Below are 15412 nucleotides of genomic sequence, written 5' to 3' on the forward strand. Positions count from 1 at the left end.
ACATTTTTACTAATACATCATACATTCATCTGATTTTCGTAATTTATTTGTTAAAGATATTGTCGTGTCTTAATATACTTCAGATCGTGTTTTGATAAGCTCTTCAACTGTGGTCTTAGTCTTTGGATATTAAAATAATTTGCCTAGAAAATCACTGAAAAGACATTTATTGTCGAAATGCGCATCTGTTGCAGCAAAATTGGTACCGTTTATTTTTTTCTTTTACCATTGTGTCGATACCTCTGCTGGATGACTGTTGGTATCCGAGGGTATCACCAGCTCATTAGCCAGGACCTCAGTAATCGCATGAAAAGACGAATACTGTCTTGATTGAAATTAAAAGTTATAAAATTTGAAAATCAATCGAATTTGGAAATAGACATTCCTCATACTAAGCTCTGATTCCTTTTAAGGATTTAGCTATTCTTTTGATACTTTTTTAGTTTGATTAGCTCATCAAAATTTGTATTAGTATTTTGCTATTCAAATATTTGACCTCGAACATTATAGAAGATGCAGTAAAATTGGTACCCTTCATATTATAAATCAGATGCATACAGCCAGAAGTCAAATCGTGGATGTAAATAAACTAGAGGCTCTTGAGAGCCTGTGTCGCTCACCTTTGTCTATGTGCATATTAAACAAAGGACACAGATGGATTCATGACAAAATTGTGTTTTGGTGATGGTGATGTGTTTGTAGATCTTACTTTACTGAACATTCTCTTGCTTCTTACAATTATCTCATTATCTCAATTTATAATGAATTTGGCCCATTAGTTACAGAAGAAAATATTTTGTTACAATGTACAAAAATTTACAAAATTTACAAAATTATTAAAAATTGACTATAAAGGGCAATAACTCCTTACGAGTCAACTGACTTTTTGGTCATGTTGACTTATTTGTGGATCTTACTTTGATGAACATTATTGCTGTTTACAGTTTATCTCTATCTATAATAATATTCAAGATAATAACCAAAAACAGCAAAATTTCCTTAAAAATTTCCAATTCAAGGGCAGCAACCCAACAACCAGTTGTCGGATTCATCTGGAAATTTCAGGGCAGATAGATCTTGACTTGCAAAACAATTTAATCCCCATGTCTGAATTGCTCTTAATGCTTTGGTTTCAGAGTTATAAGCCAAAATCTACATTTTACCCATATGTTCTATTTTAAGCCATGGCGGCCATCTTGGTTGGTTGGCAGGGTCACCGCACACATTTTTTAAACTAAATACCTCAATGATGATTATGGCCAAGTATGGTTGAATTTGGACTAGTAGTTTTAGAGAAGATTTTTGTAAAAGATTAGAAAAAATTACGAAAAATTGGAAAAAAATGACTATAAAGGGCAATAACTCCTTAAGGGGTCAACTGACCATTTTAGTCACATTAATTTATTTGTAGATCTTACTTTGCTGAACATTATTGCTGTTAACAGTTTATCTCTATCTATAATAATATTCAAGATAATAGCCAAAAAACGGTATAATTTCCTTAAAATTGCATTTTCAGGGGCAGCAACCCAACAACTGGTTGTCCGATTCACCTGAAAATTTCAGGGCAGATATATCTTTACCTAATAAACAATTTTACCACATGTCTCTAAATGCTTTTGTTTCAGAGTTATAAGCCAAAATCTACATTTTACCCCTACGTTCTATTTTTAGCCATGGCGGCCATCTTGGTTGGTTGGCCGGATCACGCCACACATTTTTTAAACTAGATACCCCAATGATGATTGTGGCCAAGTTTGGTTTAATTTGACCCAGTAGTTTCAGAGGAGAAGATTTTTGTAAAAGCTAACGATGGAAGACGACGACGACGACGGACGACGGACGACGGACGCCAAGTGATGAGAAAAGCTCACTTAGCCCTTTGGGCCAGGTGATCTAAAAATTTAGTACTATTTGATCATTGTTAAACGCCGTACAGTGACCTATAGGTGTTAATTTCCATGTCATTTTGGTCTCTTGTGGAGAGTTGTCTCATTGGCAATCATACCACATCTTCTTTTTTTATATTTTCCGATATTCTACATTTCTTATTTGTTTTGGTGATAGCATGGGGAAATCCGGGATATATTATTATTTATCCTGTCGAATTGGCTTTAAGTAAAACTAATACTAACAATGAACACTGTCCTTTCCTGGGTCTAGATATCTTGATCTCTAACGGGAAGCTGAATAGCAAATTTTATGATAAAAGAGATGATTTTGAAATTCCTATTTTTAATTATCCATTTTTATAAAGTGATGTTCCCTTGTCACCATGTGATTGTGTTTAAATATCTCAACTTGATCGGTTCGCTCGAGGATGTAACAACGTTTTTGATTTTAACGGATTAAATCTCTGTATTACTGAAAAAATATTACACCAGAGTTTTCGATATAACAACCTAGTCGAAGGTACCAGGCTTATAATTTGTTACGCCAGACAAATAACGATACAAGACAACAAACATATTTCAGAAAATAAACGATGTGGAAACAAGAAACAAAAAGGACTCAGTGACAAACAACAATGTTCAGAACACTTCATAGAAAACTACTGACTGGGCAACATGAACCACACTAAAAACCTGGGTGGTCTCAGGTGTCCCGACAGGTTGACATTTTGTGAAACGAATAACGTTGTCTTTCATAGTTCAGGCAAACATATATATATATATACTATTTAATTTATTTCAATCATCGTTAAGTTTATATAATAAGACAACGGAAGTTTCTTGGAAAAAAATGCTTCTCATTAATTCAAAGTGGGAGATCTGAACAATTGGTTATCATTTCTTATTAAATATTTCCCGACCGTCCAAGGGCTGTATAGCCAGTCAAAGTCGTTAAAAAGTTCCATTTGTTGTTCAACGTTTGCATTAAGGAATTCTCGCTACTTGATTTTTCATGTTTTGATGTCATTCATTGGTTTTTTTTTAAATTTTATCTGTTTGTATAAAATTTCAACGATCTTTGTTTATTCAAAAAATATCCATTGTTCTTATTCTTTCAGATTTTAGTCCTCTCGTCTTTGTTTGACTTATATAAACCACCTGGTTGAATGTTATTCTTTTCGAACATTTAAATCAATAATATGATTAAACTATAAAGGAGAAAAATACTTCAGTTGTACACTTTAATAGTTCGGTAATAATTTACTTTCCAATAATGGCCAATATTGTTGGTGCGGCTGCAAAAAAGAAAATACATTGTAATAGAAATTAGTTTACTTAAAATTAGCAAATCTTTATTTCCCCATGGCTACCAGCTAAACCAGCTTATCCACGAAATCCTTGACTTGTTGGTCTTTTATGTTTTTGTTTTTAATTTTAGGTCGTAGATATGTTTTGGAGTTTGGTTTGACGTCCATTTTCATTGAACTTATACACATGTTGATATGAGGCCAGTTTAAGTCCGCCTCTGGGTTTGCGATTTTCTCCCTGTGTTCAAGACACATTTGTGGCCTTCGGCTGTTGTGTGCTCTTTGGTTGGGTTGTTGTCTCTTTGTCAATTTCTCAATCACCATTCTATATTTTATAATAACCTATTTCAAATGAGGGGACATTAGGAGAGTTGACACCTTGGCCCTCCTGATGTATATGCGATTCAAATGGGTTTTTTTTTTTTTTTTTAGGGAGGCACATGTTACAGCCAGAAGTGTTGATCTTGAAATATGTTTTTTCATGCTGAACAGCTTATGAATATGATGAAGCAGGTGCGTTCAAGGCTTTACTTAACTGATCACTTAATTATTGAAATTCGATTCTACCGCTTGTAAATGTTTTTTTTTTCATCAGTTTAACTGTTATTTTTCTTGTTTTGAATAATTTCAACCTAATAATGCCTATGATATAGAAATGTGGTCAATTTGTTCTTCGTTCTACCAGTAGAAAGTAAGATAACAAAAATATCAAACTCATTGGAAAATTCTGAATGCAAATTAAGTCCCTTAGCAAATTGTCAAATAAAAACATTAAAACAAGCAAACGAACGGATGAAAACTGTCATACAGAAAAACCCTTGGAATTGTCGGTCGTCTGTTTAGCTGTACTGGCTATATGTATGATTGATCATTTTTATATCAATGTATGATGTTTGAGTTTATGCGTATTTTTCAATAGTTACCATTACATAAGTTACAATAGTATGCACAATTTCTGGACGCCCATGATTTGTACGTTCCTTCACATACTGTTGCACCATACTCTTTACAATTCGGTATGACATCATTGCAAGGTCCTAAAAGTATAAATATCCTGACAGTATTAAAAAGTAGCATCACAAAAAAACTAAACAACAAGAATGTGTCCATAGTTCACGGATGCCACACTTGCACTATAATTTTCCATGTTCAGTGGACCGTGAAATTGGGGTCAAAACTTTAATGTGGAATTCAAATTAGAAAGATCATATCATAGGGAACATGTGTACTCAGTTTCAAGTTGATGTGACTTTAACTTCATCAAAAACTACCTTGACCAAAAACTTTAACCTGAACTTCGCACTATCATTTTCTATGTTCAGTGGACCATGAAATTGGGGCCAAAACTATAATTTGTTATTAAAATTAGAAAGATCATATCATGGGAAACATGTGTAATAAGTTTCCAGTTGATTGGACTTCAACTTCATCAAAAACTACCTTGACCAAAAACTTTAACCTGAAGCGGGTCGAACGAACGGCCGGACAAACGGACGAACGGAGCACAGACCAGAAAACATAATGCCCCTCTTCTATCGTAGGTGGGGCATAAAATCAAAAGTACAAACAATTCAAACGAATGGATAACAACTGTCATAATCCTGACTTGGTACAAGCATTTTCTAATGTAGAAAATGGTGGATTAAACATGATTTTATAACTAGCCTAACCTCTCATGTGTACAACAGTCACATCAAATTTCATTATACCGACAATCGAGTTGGCTACAACATTTTGAGGTGGACATTTTAGACAATAATTGAGATGATATCTTATGGATACAACTCACAACAAAGGTAGATCAAGACATTAAAATGTACTTTTGTGTATGCTGTTTACAGCCTGAACGTTCATGTAGGGGAAATATAGCGCAAGACTTCTACAACAGTTTGCTGTCACAAATCTTTTTATACAGTAATGATGCTCCAATATTCCTTTGTGACAATTTTAACGGACGTGTCGGATCTATTAAAGATTTTAGCGTATGATGGACTTAGTTCCAGACGAAATGGATTGACGATACGAGAAACGCGTTTGGTGATCATTTGGTGAATTTCCTGAAAGACAGTAGATGTTGTATGTTAAACGGTCGGGGGAAAGAAGATAAAAACAATTTCACATACGTATCAAATATCGGTAAATCGGTCGTGAATTATATGATCGTATCGTACAACTTGTTGACGCAGTATGAAAACTTTGAAGTGAAACTCGTTTCTGATGTCATTTCTGATTACGATCTTTCATTGGCATCGAATTCAAATCCTCCGGATCATTCGTTTTAACAGTACTCTGTCCAACTATCTGGATATTCCAAACTGAATGAAATAAACTTTGATAAAGAAGATCAAACATTTATAATTCACACAATTTTTTCAAAAGAAAAAACAACGTCAAAAGTATCTCTACGAACATTTTCTCGAGCGGACGGTACGTCGTAGCACTTAACGTCATAATAGACTGACTGCTTAGAGTACAGAACATCAAAAGTGAAATCGACGTGATTTACGATACCCTTATTAACACACTCCACGATGAAATGAGCGAACATATATTGTACAAAGATATCAGGTCATTGACTAAAAAGGTGAAAAATAGAGGCAAACCCTATTGGAATAATGAATAGAAGAACCTGTTCAAACGAGCATGTAACGCAAAAAATAAATCTTGGGTTCAAAGGTGATCATCGCATGCGCAGGAAACTTACATTGAAAATGGAATTTAAGACGGCGAAAAAAACATTCGATAAGACACTGAGACAGGAAGAACGAAAATTCACGAAGGAACGTAGAGAAAAGATACGAACGCTGAATACATCAAACCAAGAGGAATTCTAGAATAAGATCAGGAAATTAGGACTTGGTAGGAAAAAATACAATCATCGATAAAGTAGTGATGGATGATGGAACTTATTCTAACGACCCTAATATAATCCGAGAAAGATGGAAAGAAGAATACTCAGAACATTTCTTCGAAAACACTATAAACGTCAATAATGAGTTCATGGAGAGAATTAAGGCACTTAACAGTCAATGGGAGCTAGAATTCGAACAATTGCGAGTAAATGTAGATGATAATGAATTTCAACACATAAGTAGCATGAACGATGAGATTACGATAGAAGAAACAAAGCGCGCTATTCGAAAAGCGAAAAACGAGTAAGCCGTAGGACTGGACAATATTCCGAAAGAAATATTAAAGAACGATAAACTGCTAACGGTCCTACGTCGCCTTTTTAACACTTGTTTTGCCAATGGAATAGTTCCGGATTACTGGGCCAAGAGTATCATTTATCCGCTTTTGCAGAAGGGAAAAGACTATAGAGATCCTTTAGGATATCGATGTATTAGCCTGATCTCAACAATAGCGAAAACGTACAGCAATATTCTTAACACTCGACTTCTTGAATATCTAGAGGACAATAGTTTACTCAGCGAGGAACAGAATAGATTTTGGAAACTCCGATCATGCTTGGACCATATATACAGTTTGTTCACTATTCTCCGAAATCGAAAACCGACGAATAAAGACACTTTTCTTTGTTTCATCGATTTTAAAAAGGCGTTCAACTCCGTAGATCACAGCCTACTTTTTCACAAACTTTTGTCGATTGGAATTCATGGAAATATGTACAAGGCGATCAAGTCAACTTATGAAAAGCTTCAAGCAGCGGTACACTTAAACGGATCTCTAACAGACTGTTTTTTAGTAGAAGCAGGCGTCCGTCAAGGTGACAATTTAGCACCGACCCTGTTCGCAGTGTTTGTTGAAGATCTAGTGACGGAAATAAACCGCATGGGTAAAGGAATTAACATTGGAACAGATTCATTAAGCTGTCTTCTCTACGCCGACGACATTGTACTAATCTCAGATACAGTAGATGGATTACAATCATTACTTCATTGTGTAACCAATTGGTCAAAGATATGGCGACTTGAGGTTAATACGGAAAAAAACGAAAATAATGCACGTACGGAAAGCTTCAAAACATAAGAATGATTACGCGTTCCAGCTATACAATATGACTCTCGAAACAGTCTCGAAATACAGATCTCTTCAGACTTGGACTTGTAATTAATGAACATTTGGATTATAAGGTAACAACAAACGAACTAGTTTCCAGTGGAAGCCGATCAGTAGGTTCACTTGTGTCGAAATACTTTGCAATGGATGGAATGTACTTTGATACATATACGAAGATTTTTGACTCGACAGTTTTACCTATACTAGAGTATGGATCCGATGTGTGGGGACATAAACACTATGATTCATTGGAAAGACTACAATATAGAGCTATACGTACTTTTCTCGGTGTAAGTCTAACAACGCCGATACCCGCAATCACTGGAGATATGGGATGGTATCCGATTCATCATAGAATTCAGGTCAATATTGTGCGTCTTTATTGTAGACTAGTAAAATTACCTGACACTAGAATATGTCGTAAAGTTTTCTTGTGGGATCAAACTATGTCTACCAGATATCGTGATACGTGGTTCAATAACGCAAAGATCTGTTTGATTTATGCGTACTCAACGATGTACTTTTTCTAGAGAATCAACACATTATAACGCCATACTTAATCGATTCTGTAAAAACGCATTTAGAAAACGAACATAAACAATCTTGGTTAATCAATATTCAGCAAATGCCTAAACTGAGACCGTACAAACTTTTTAAAACAGAATTTGAAACAGAAACTTTTCTAAAACGTTGCTTAACTAGAAGTCAACGACTTTCTATTTCACGTATGCGTTGTGGATATTTCCTTTAGAAATCGACGGGGACGAGTTAGAAACATTCTAGTAGAACGCAGAACTTGTAAAATGTGCGATACTCCGTTGAGGACGAAATACACTTTTTGATCCACTGTCCAAAATATACAGAGAAAAGAAACAAACTACTTGAAAATATTTGTGTAACATTCCGTGATATATCTGGTCTTTCTGACACTGATAAACTGTGTGAGCTTCTTTTTAACCACAAACTTAGCAAACTCGTGGCAAATTTTATAGCAGACTGTTATCATATCAAAACTTTAACACTATGATCATTTGATTTGAAATTATTTATCTTATCTTTTTTGCAATTCGCTTATATATATAACATAACACGAAATTTTATGAACAATGATAAAGTCTCTTAATTATATGTATGTTAAATAACGATTCAATCAGTGCATCATAAGCTTATTTGGCTGGCTGAAGTTTTATATTATGTATTTAATGTAACGATATACTTTATATTCAGGTTGCACTATAATAAACAATTCTTCATCTTCTTCTCTAAACGATTTTTAAAATGAATGGATTTGCACGCAAGTAATTATTGCTTTATAAAAGTTCCATTCTTCCGTGCTGAAATATACAATTTAGACAACCAAACTTCAACTTTGAATGTCCTTCTGGTATCTTTCGCCCTTCTTCAAACTCTGTTGATAAAGGATGTAACCTTTTGAAGGTCACCAAAACTAGCGAATTGGTAAAATGATCAATTTGACGATCATTAATTAAGAATATATAGTAGGGTTGTTTCAGCCTCAATTGAAAATTACTATTTTACCCTTAACTTTGTCCCAATTTTTGTTATCAAAGTAATAATAAATTGCTTTGACATATAATTTATAGTTTGACCTTTTTATTGTTTACAGCTAACAGATGGACCTGTCTCCTTTTATGCAAAACATATATGTCGTTGTTCCAGCGGATAAAGGCTCCAAAAATATTGACTTTGTATGTAAAAACCTTTATTTCAATTTATCCATTATTTCAATTTATTAGCTACTTCAACAGAGTTACGAGGAAAGAAGATCAATAATGACACTCCGTAAATTTGACGGACACCATCACAAATTGGTTGATCTATACGACGTGTCTGTGTCTAAACTAACTAATGATATTTTTTTTCCACATCTCAGATTGTGGTTAAACATCTATGTCAAATGTCTACTAAATACCGAATTTGACCTATTCCCGAATATGACTGTTATACCGGAAGTTAATTTACATTGCTATACGACGTGTCTCGGTATTTTGCACATACAACATTCATGTATTTATTTTTGATGTTTTTGTTATGGTTACGGTGAAATAATGTGTAATGTCTGATCGCTTGTGGTCCAAATAATTATAAAACTGCCTTTCAATACCATCATTGTCATAATTCCGAATATGACTGTTTAACTGAATGTGAATTTGCATTGCTATGCGGCGTGTCTAGGTATTATGTACATTCGACATTCATGTAGGCAAAGGACATAGTTAGCGTCATTTGGTTTTCGTTGTCTATAGTCCCTAATGTGAACAGTGTATAACTTGGATTTTTAATTTGATACACTTTCCCAATTTATTTCTTGATGTTTAATGCATGACATATTAAGTAGGGGAATGAAATTACATGTTAAAAATATTTAGGTGCTGAAACTTTATGTTAAGTAGTGATTTGGTCTAGTTCAAAAAGGTCAAATTCTATTACGTCTGAAGATGTCAAACTGAATTTTAGATCACTTGAACACAGAATTGTCAAATTTTGAGTTAGAGCTGGTAGAAGTTTCTATAAGTTTGATATTATTTGTCCCACTAGTAGTACACTACACTGTAAAAATCTTTTTGAGAAAGAGCAGATGCGATTTTTTTAATTTGAATTTATTGTCTAAAAGAAAAAAGTAAAATCACAAAAAATACTGAACTTAGAGGAAGATCAATTAGGAAAGTCCATAATCACATGGCAAAATCAAATAATAAAACGCATCAAAAACGAATGGACAAAAAATATCATATTCCTGACTTGGTACAGGCATTTTCAAATGTAGAAAATGGTGGATTAAACCTGGTTCTATAGCGCTAACCCTCTCACTTTAATGACAGTCTCATCAATTTCCGATATATTTACATTGATGCGTTAAATAAACAGACACAATGAATATAATTGTCAAAATATGGGTACATCAGTCATCATCGTTTAACAATTTAAAAAGGAACAATTTAACAGAACACAAAAACATCTACTATCTACGAACACATTTATTGATTTGAGTGTCTGACGTCAGAAAATTTTATACGTCACATAAATTTGTCGTTCAATGTGCGTACAAACAATTTTAAAATTTTCATGGGAATGTTAGCATACAGGGTTAAAAAATCAAAAGTATGTAAGAAGAAATTTAAGAAATAGACCGAGATTTAAACTAGTCCAAAAGTTATATATAGAATTTAGCACTACGAAATAACTGTGGGCCATGTATTTTTTTTAAATATTTTTGTTTGTGTGTGTTTCAATGTTATGAATGCTCTTGCATGCTTGCATGTGTTTGCGTAGTGTTTAAGCGACATTGTTCAAGCGGGAGGTTGTTAATGCCACTAAACCAGATTCAACCCATTATTTTTTTTTCTAAAAATGTCTTTTACCAAATCAGGAATATGGCGGTTGTTATCTAACAGCTTGTTTCTATGTGTGTTAGCGTTTGTTTTTGGTTTTTTTGCCCTTGGGTGTTCCTGTTGTTCCTTAGTGTTCCTCTTATAGTTGATGTGTTTCCCTCGGTTTTGGTTTGTTACCCGTATTTATTTTCTCTTACAGGATATTTACTTTTAAACACCGGTATACTACTGTTAATTTATTCATCAAAAGGATGTTTATGTATTCATACCATAATTTAAGTTGACACTGAAAGGACTCGATTACTCTGCCAATTCCGGAAACAGCAAACGGTAATAATAATATACAGTTTATTACTAATCACAACTTACTTTTTGTCGTTGTAGTTGTTGGGGCATCTGTTGTAGTTGTAGTTGGGGCAGCTGTAGTTGTTGTTACTTTTAACGTAGGATGTATGGTGGTTACTTGAAAACAAATGGAGAGAAATCGTTAATGAGAAAGAAAACAAGTATTTCAAGAAAATAATTAGTGTCTTACATTTTTAATCTCGTCTCGACTGTGCTAAACTTTTAAAATAAATGTAAAGTAAGGATTTTTCTTATTCCATAACTTCAATGGACCGACACTGACGAGTGTAATTTGTTATGCAATATATTTGACTCTATATAAACTCATTATAGATACCAGGACTAAATTAAGTATATACGCCAGACGCGCGTTTTGATCTACAAAAGACTCTTTGAGACTTAGTGACGCTGGAATCCAAAAAAGTTAAAAAGGCCAAATAAAGTACGAAGTTGAAGATCATTGAGAACCAAAATCCCTAAAAGTTTTGCCAAATACAGCTAAGATAATCTATGCCCGAGGTAGAAAAGCCTTAGTATTTCAAAAAATTTCAAACATTTGTAAACAGTAAATTTATAAATATAACCATATCATTGACAATTAATGTCAGCACAAAAAGTGCTAACTACTGGGCTTGGGATTTCTTTGAGCTACTGATTTAAGTTTTTTTTAAGTAAAGAAAGTCTTACCCAATATGCAAGCAATCGAGTGAATTGAATCGTAAATATGACTTAATGCATTGAAATCTTCAACATGTAGAACGTATGACGGACCGGACGCCATTCTGTCAAGTTCAGATTTAGAAATGCCGCTGCCGATTCCAACTGCTATGATCAGAATATTATTGTTCCTTAAATAATTGGCTTGTGCAATAGTGGCTGCAGGGTTATTGGATTGTCCATCTGTGATAACCACAAGTATGTTTCTTGCATCGATTCTATCTCCAGAGGAATGTTGAAAAATATGGCTGCCTACAAACTTAAGGGCCTCGCCTGTATTTGTACCACCGCTGATATATCTAATTCCATGAATAGCATTTGCTAATGGCAACTTATCATGAAAAGAATTTAACTTAAACTCTGTATGTGGTGTGGATGCAAATGTCACGACACTGACGAGTGTATCTCTATTTCCTATGATAAACCTATTTACGGAACTTGTAACAAAATTCTTTACTTTGATGAAATTGTTATGTCCAACAGAACCCGATGAATCCACAAGAAACACCAAATCCACTTTGTCATGACAAGCTGAAATTTACAAATAGGAAGTGATTCCATCAGTTTTCAAAGTATTTTTAATTACTATTAATCCGTGTCTACATTGATAACTTACCGATGTTTTCCCGACAAAATATTTACACACAGTCATGGCTTCTCTTACAAGGCTCTGAAAATGCTCCTTTCTACTATCTGTTTTTACTATTTTTAAAGATCCTGTGGTTTTATCGTACTGATGCATTATATTATTGTCTTTACTAAGTCAAGAATATGACAGTTGATTTCTATTCGTTTGATATGTTTTGGATTTTGATTTTGCAAATTTGATAAGGGCATCTTGTAATTTAATTTTCCCTTCAAAAATTGGGATTCAATCATTGGTTGATATAAAATGTATCCTTTTAAGCAAGCATGGTCACGTGATTTAGGAAAAAACGTTCAAACAGTCACGTTGTTACTGGTGATTTTGTGTTTGTATCTTTTTATGATTAGATTAAATTCGTACATCGTCGATTAGATAATTTTTTATTCAAATATGATTTCTTGCATCTGCCCACGTTTCAAATTTGACCTGAAGAGTTATAATTATATATTAAGTGGCATGAACAAGCTATTTCTGTATTGGATTCTTAAACGTCTGTATTGGAATCTTAAATGTCTGTAAAAACATAGTTCTTGTATGATTGAAGATAAATGAGTGGAGTAAAAAAATTGATACGACAAAACTTATAGACTGAAGTATCGGCCAAATACCTTTTAACAGTTGCCGTCAGTCTTCGGCTTTGGGCTTTCAAACCTTCGGGGTAAACATAAATGCTAACCTCAAACCAAACCTGACACTTAGTAATGTCTTAAAACGAATTAAATAGTTGATGTTAATTCAGAAGGACTTCATTCGTCGGACGTCCATTTAATAAACAAAGGAAACTAAAGAGAAAACATAAAGAGAAAACTATTTACTTTTTAAGATAGTTGCTTTTTTCAAAATGTTTAGTCTTAATTTACAATACTTTATCCTCCATTTCAAAATATACTCACCACACGTGCTGGAGCTAAAATAAAGAAACAATAGGAAAACCAAAGGAAATAATTTTCCGGCCATTTAAGACGGGATTTTTTTTTTATCTCAACTGGAATGACCTAGTTATTCTGAAATTGTTGATTATAAGTGTATTGAGTTCAAAAGCTGAATACAAACTTGCTGGTGCAATGTGTATGCGTATTTTACTTTGGCAATATACTTTAAAAGGATTTTTCTTATTTTGTTGTTAAAGAAGAGATGCTTTGCAGTACATTGTCGCATCTTCATATACTTAAAAAAATGTTTCATAAGCTCTTCCACTGTTGTATTAGTTGTTAGATAATTGGTATGCGTAAGGTCAGAAGTCAAATCGTGAATGTCAATAAAATTCACCTAGACATTTAAATAATGTATGGCATTTTCCCATGAAAATTCCCATTTCACTTCAATTCATCTAAAAAAAAACTAGCATGGATATGGGAAAATTAAATTTAATTTTTCGATATTCTACATTTCACATTTTTCTGATAATAGCATGGGGAAACTCCATTATATGTTATTATTCATCCTGTCGTAATTACTTTGAATATAGATCATACTAGCAATGAACACTGCCCATCGCCTAAACCTACAACTCTTACGGGAAACTTAATACCAAAATGTATGATAAAAGAGATGATTTTTATATTTCCTATTGTTACTATGATTATCCATTTCTAGATTGTGACGTTCCCTTCTCATCATCTTGTGTTTATTTAATAGTTCTACACAGAGGGAAAGGTGTGTCTGGATAAGAAACCCTGTCAGCCGGAGCCCGGAGTGGTTTCTTATCCAGACACGCCGTATCCCGAGGTATATAACTAACTTACACCCCTTTCTAAAATCTATATTGTTAACATTGATTATTAAATTAAAAAAAACCACGATAGCATGTATTTTATTGACAATATCAAACCATGGTTTATAAGAATTTGTTTATTGCATGAAACCCCACTAGTAACCTTTTTTGGTCATCTTCGTTCAAAATTTGACAAGTGTGTATATTTTACCAATGTCAAGATTGTTTTGCATATTCCAATTAAATCCTTAGGTTAATATGGATCAGCAGGTCAAGGTTGATTGTATCGCGTATTCATATTACAAACAAAAATACGTCATGCTCCTTGTATGCAGTTGTCAATATGGAAGGGTATGAGACGAACGACATTTTTTGGCAAACGTTGGATTTGGTAGAAGAGACCAAAGAAAAAGGCAATAGTATAACTCAAAGTACTTACCTGTATCTGTTTAATAAAGGTAGAGGAGAGGGGCTGATCCAGCTGTAGCTGCGAAACCGTAGCTCATAGGTTCTTTTGTTATTTTTTTACTTTTTGCGGACCTGAGTCAAAAATAACATAAGGACCTATGAGCTACGGTAGTCCGCAAAAAGTCAAAAAATAATATAAGGACATATGAGCTACGGTTTCGCAGCTACAGCTGGATCAGCCCCTCTCCCCAAAAGAGAGAGTTGCAGAATATTAAATCTGTATCTTTGTATGCTGAGTGTGTCTGGTAGTCGGGTTTCTATTGCAGACACACTTATCCCTTTGCAGGTCCGAATATGAATGTTCATTTATTCTCGACAAGAGGGGGGCTTTTTTTCTATAAAACCGAAAGATAAAAAATATAGTTAGGATTACCTTTATTAAACAGATACAGGTAAGTACTTTGAGTTATACTATTGCCTTTTTCTTTGGTCTCTTCTACCAAATCCAACGTTTTCCAAAAAATGTCGTTCGTCTCATACCCTTCCATATTGACAACTGCATACAAGGAGCATGACGTTTTTTTGTTTGTAATATGAATACGCGATACGGTCAACCTTGACCTGCTGATCCATATTAACCTCAGGATTTAATTGGAATATGCAAAACAATCTTGACATTGGTAAAATATACACACTTGTCAAATTTTGAACGAAGATGACCAAAAAAGGTTACTAGTGGGGTTTCTTGTAATAAACAAATTCTTATAAACCATGGTTTGATATTGTCAATAAAATACATGCTATCGGTTTTTTTTTTAATTCAATAATCAATGTTAACAATATAGATTTTAGAAAGGGGTGTAAGTTAGTTATATACCTCGGGATACGGCGTGTCTGGATAAGAAACCACTCCGGGCTCCGGCTGACAGGGTTTTTTTTTATCCAGACACACCTTTCCCTCTGTGTAGAACTATAAATAAACACAAGAAGATGATGAGAAGGGAACGTCA

At 33.9% G+C, this 15412-nt stretch overlaps 1 protein-coding gene across 2 annotated transcripts; it reads right to left on the reverse strand.

Moving 5' to 3' along the window:
• Nucleotides 1–3119: 3119 nt before the first annotated feature.
• LOC143068581 (collagen alpha-1(XII) chain-like) lies at nt 3120–13266 on the reverse strand. 2 transcript variants are annotated; one of them, XM_076242763.1, is made up of 5 exons: nt 13174–13266; nt 11605–12165; nt 10942–11034; nt 4123–4236; nt 3120–3187 (listed from the first exon to the last, which is right to left on the reverse strand). In XM_076242763.1, exons 1-5 carry the CDS (start codon nt 13235–13237, stop codon nt 3153–3155), a joined length of 867 nt encoding a protein of 288 aa, XP_076098878.1. In that variant the 5' UTR covers nt 13238–13266; the 3' UTR covers nt 3120–3152. The 2 variants fall into 2 exon arrangements, with proteins under 2 accessions (XP_076098878.1, XP_076098879.1); XM_076242764.1 differs by lacking the exon at nt 13174–13266.
• Between the last annotated feature and the right edge of the window lie 2146 nt (nt 13267–15412).

The sequence above is a fragment of the Mytilus galloprovincialis genome, chromosome 3 (genome assembly GCF_965363235.1).
Source record: "Mytilus galloprovincialis chromosome 3, xbMytGall1.hap1.1, whole genome shotgun sequence".
Classification (NCBI taxonomy): Eukaryota; Metazoa; Mollusca; class Bivalvia; order Mytilida; family Mytilidae; genus Mytilus; species Mytilus galloprovincialis.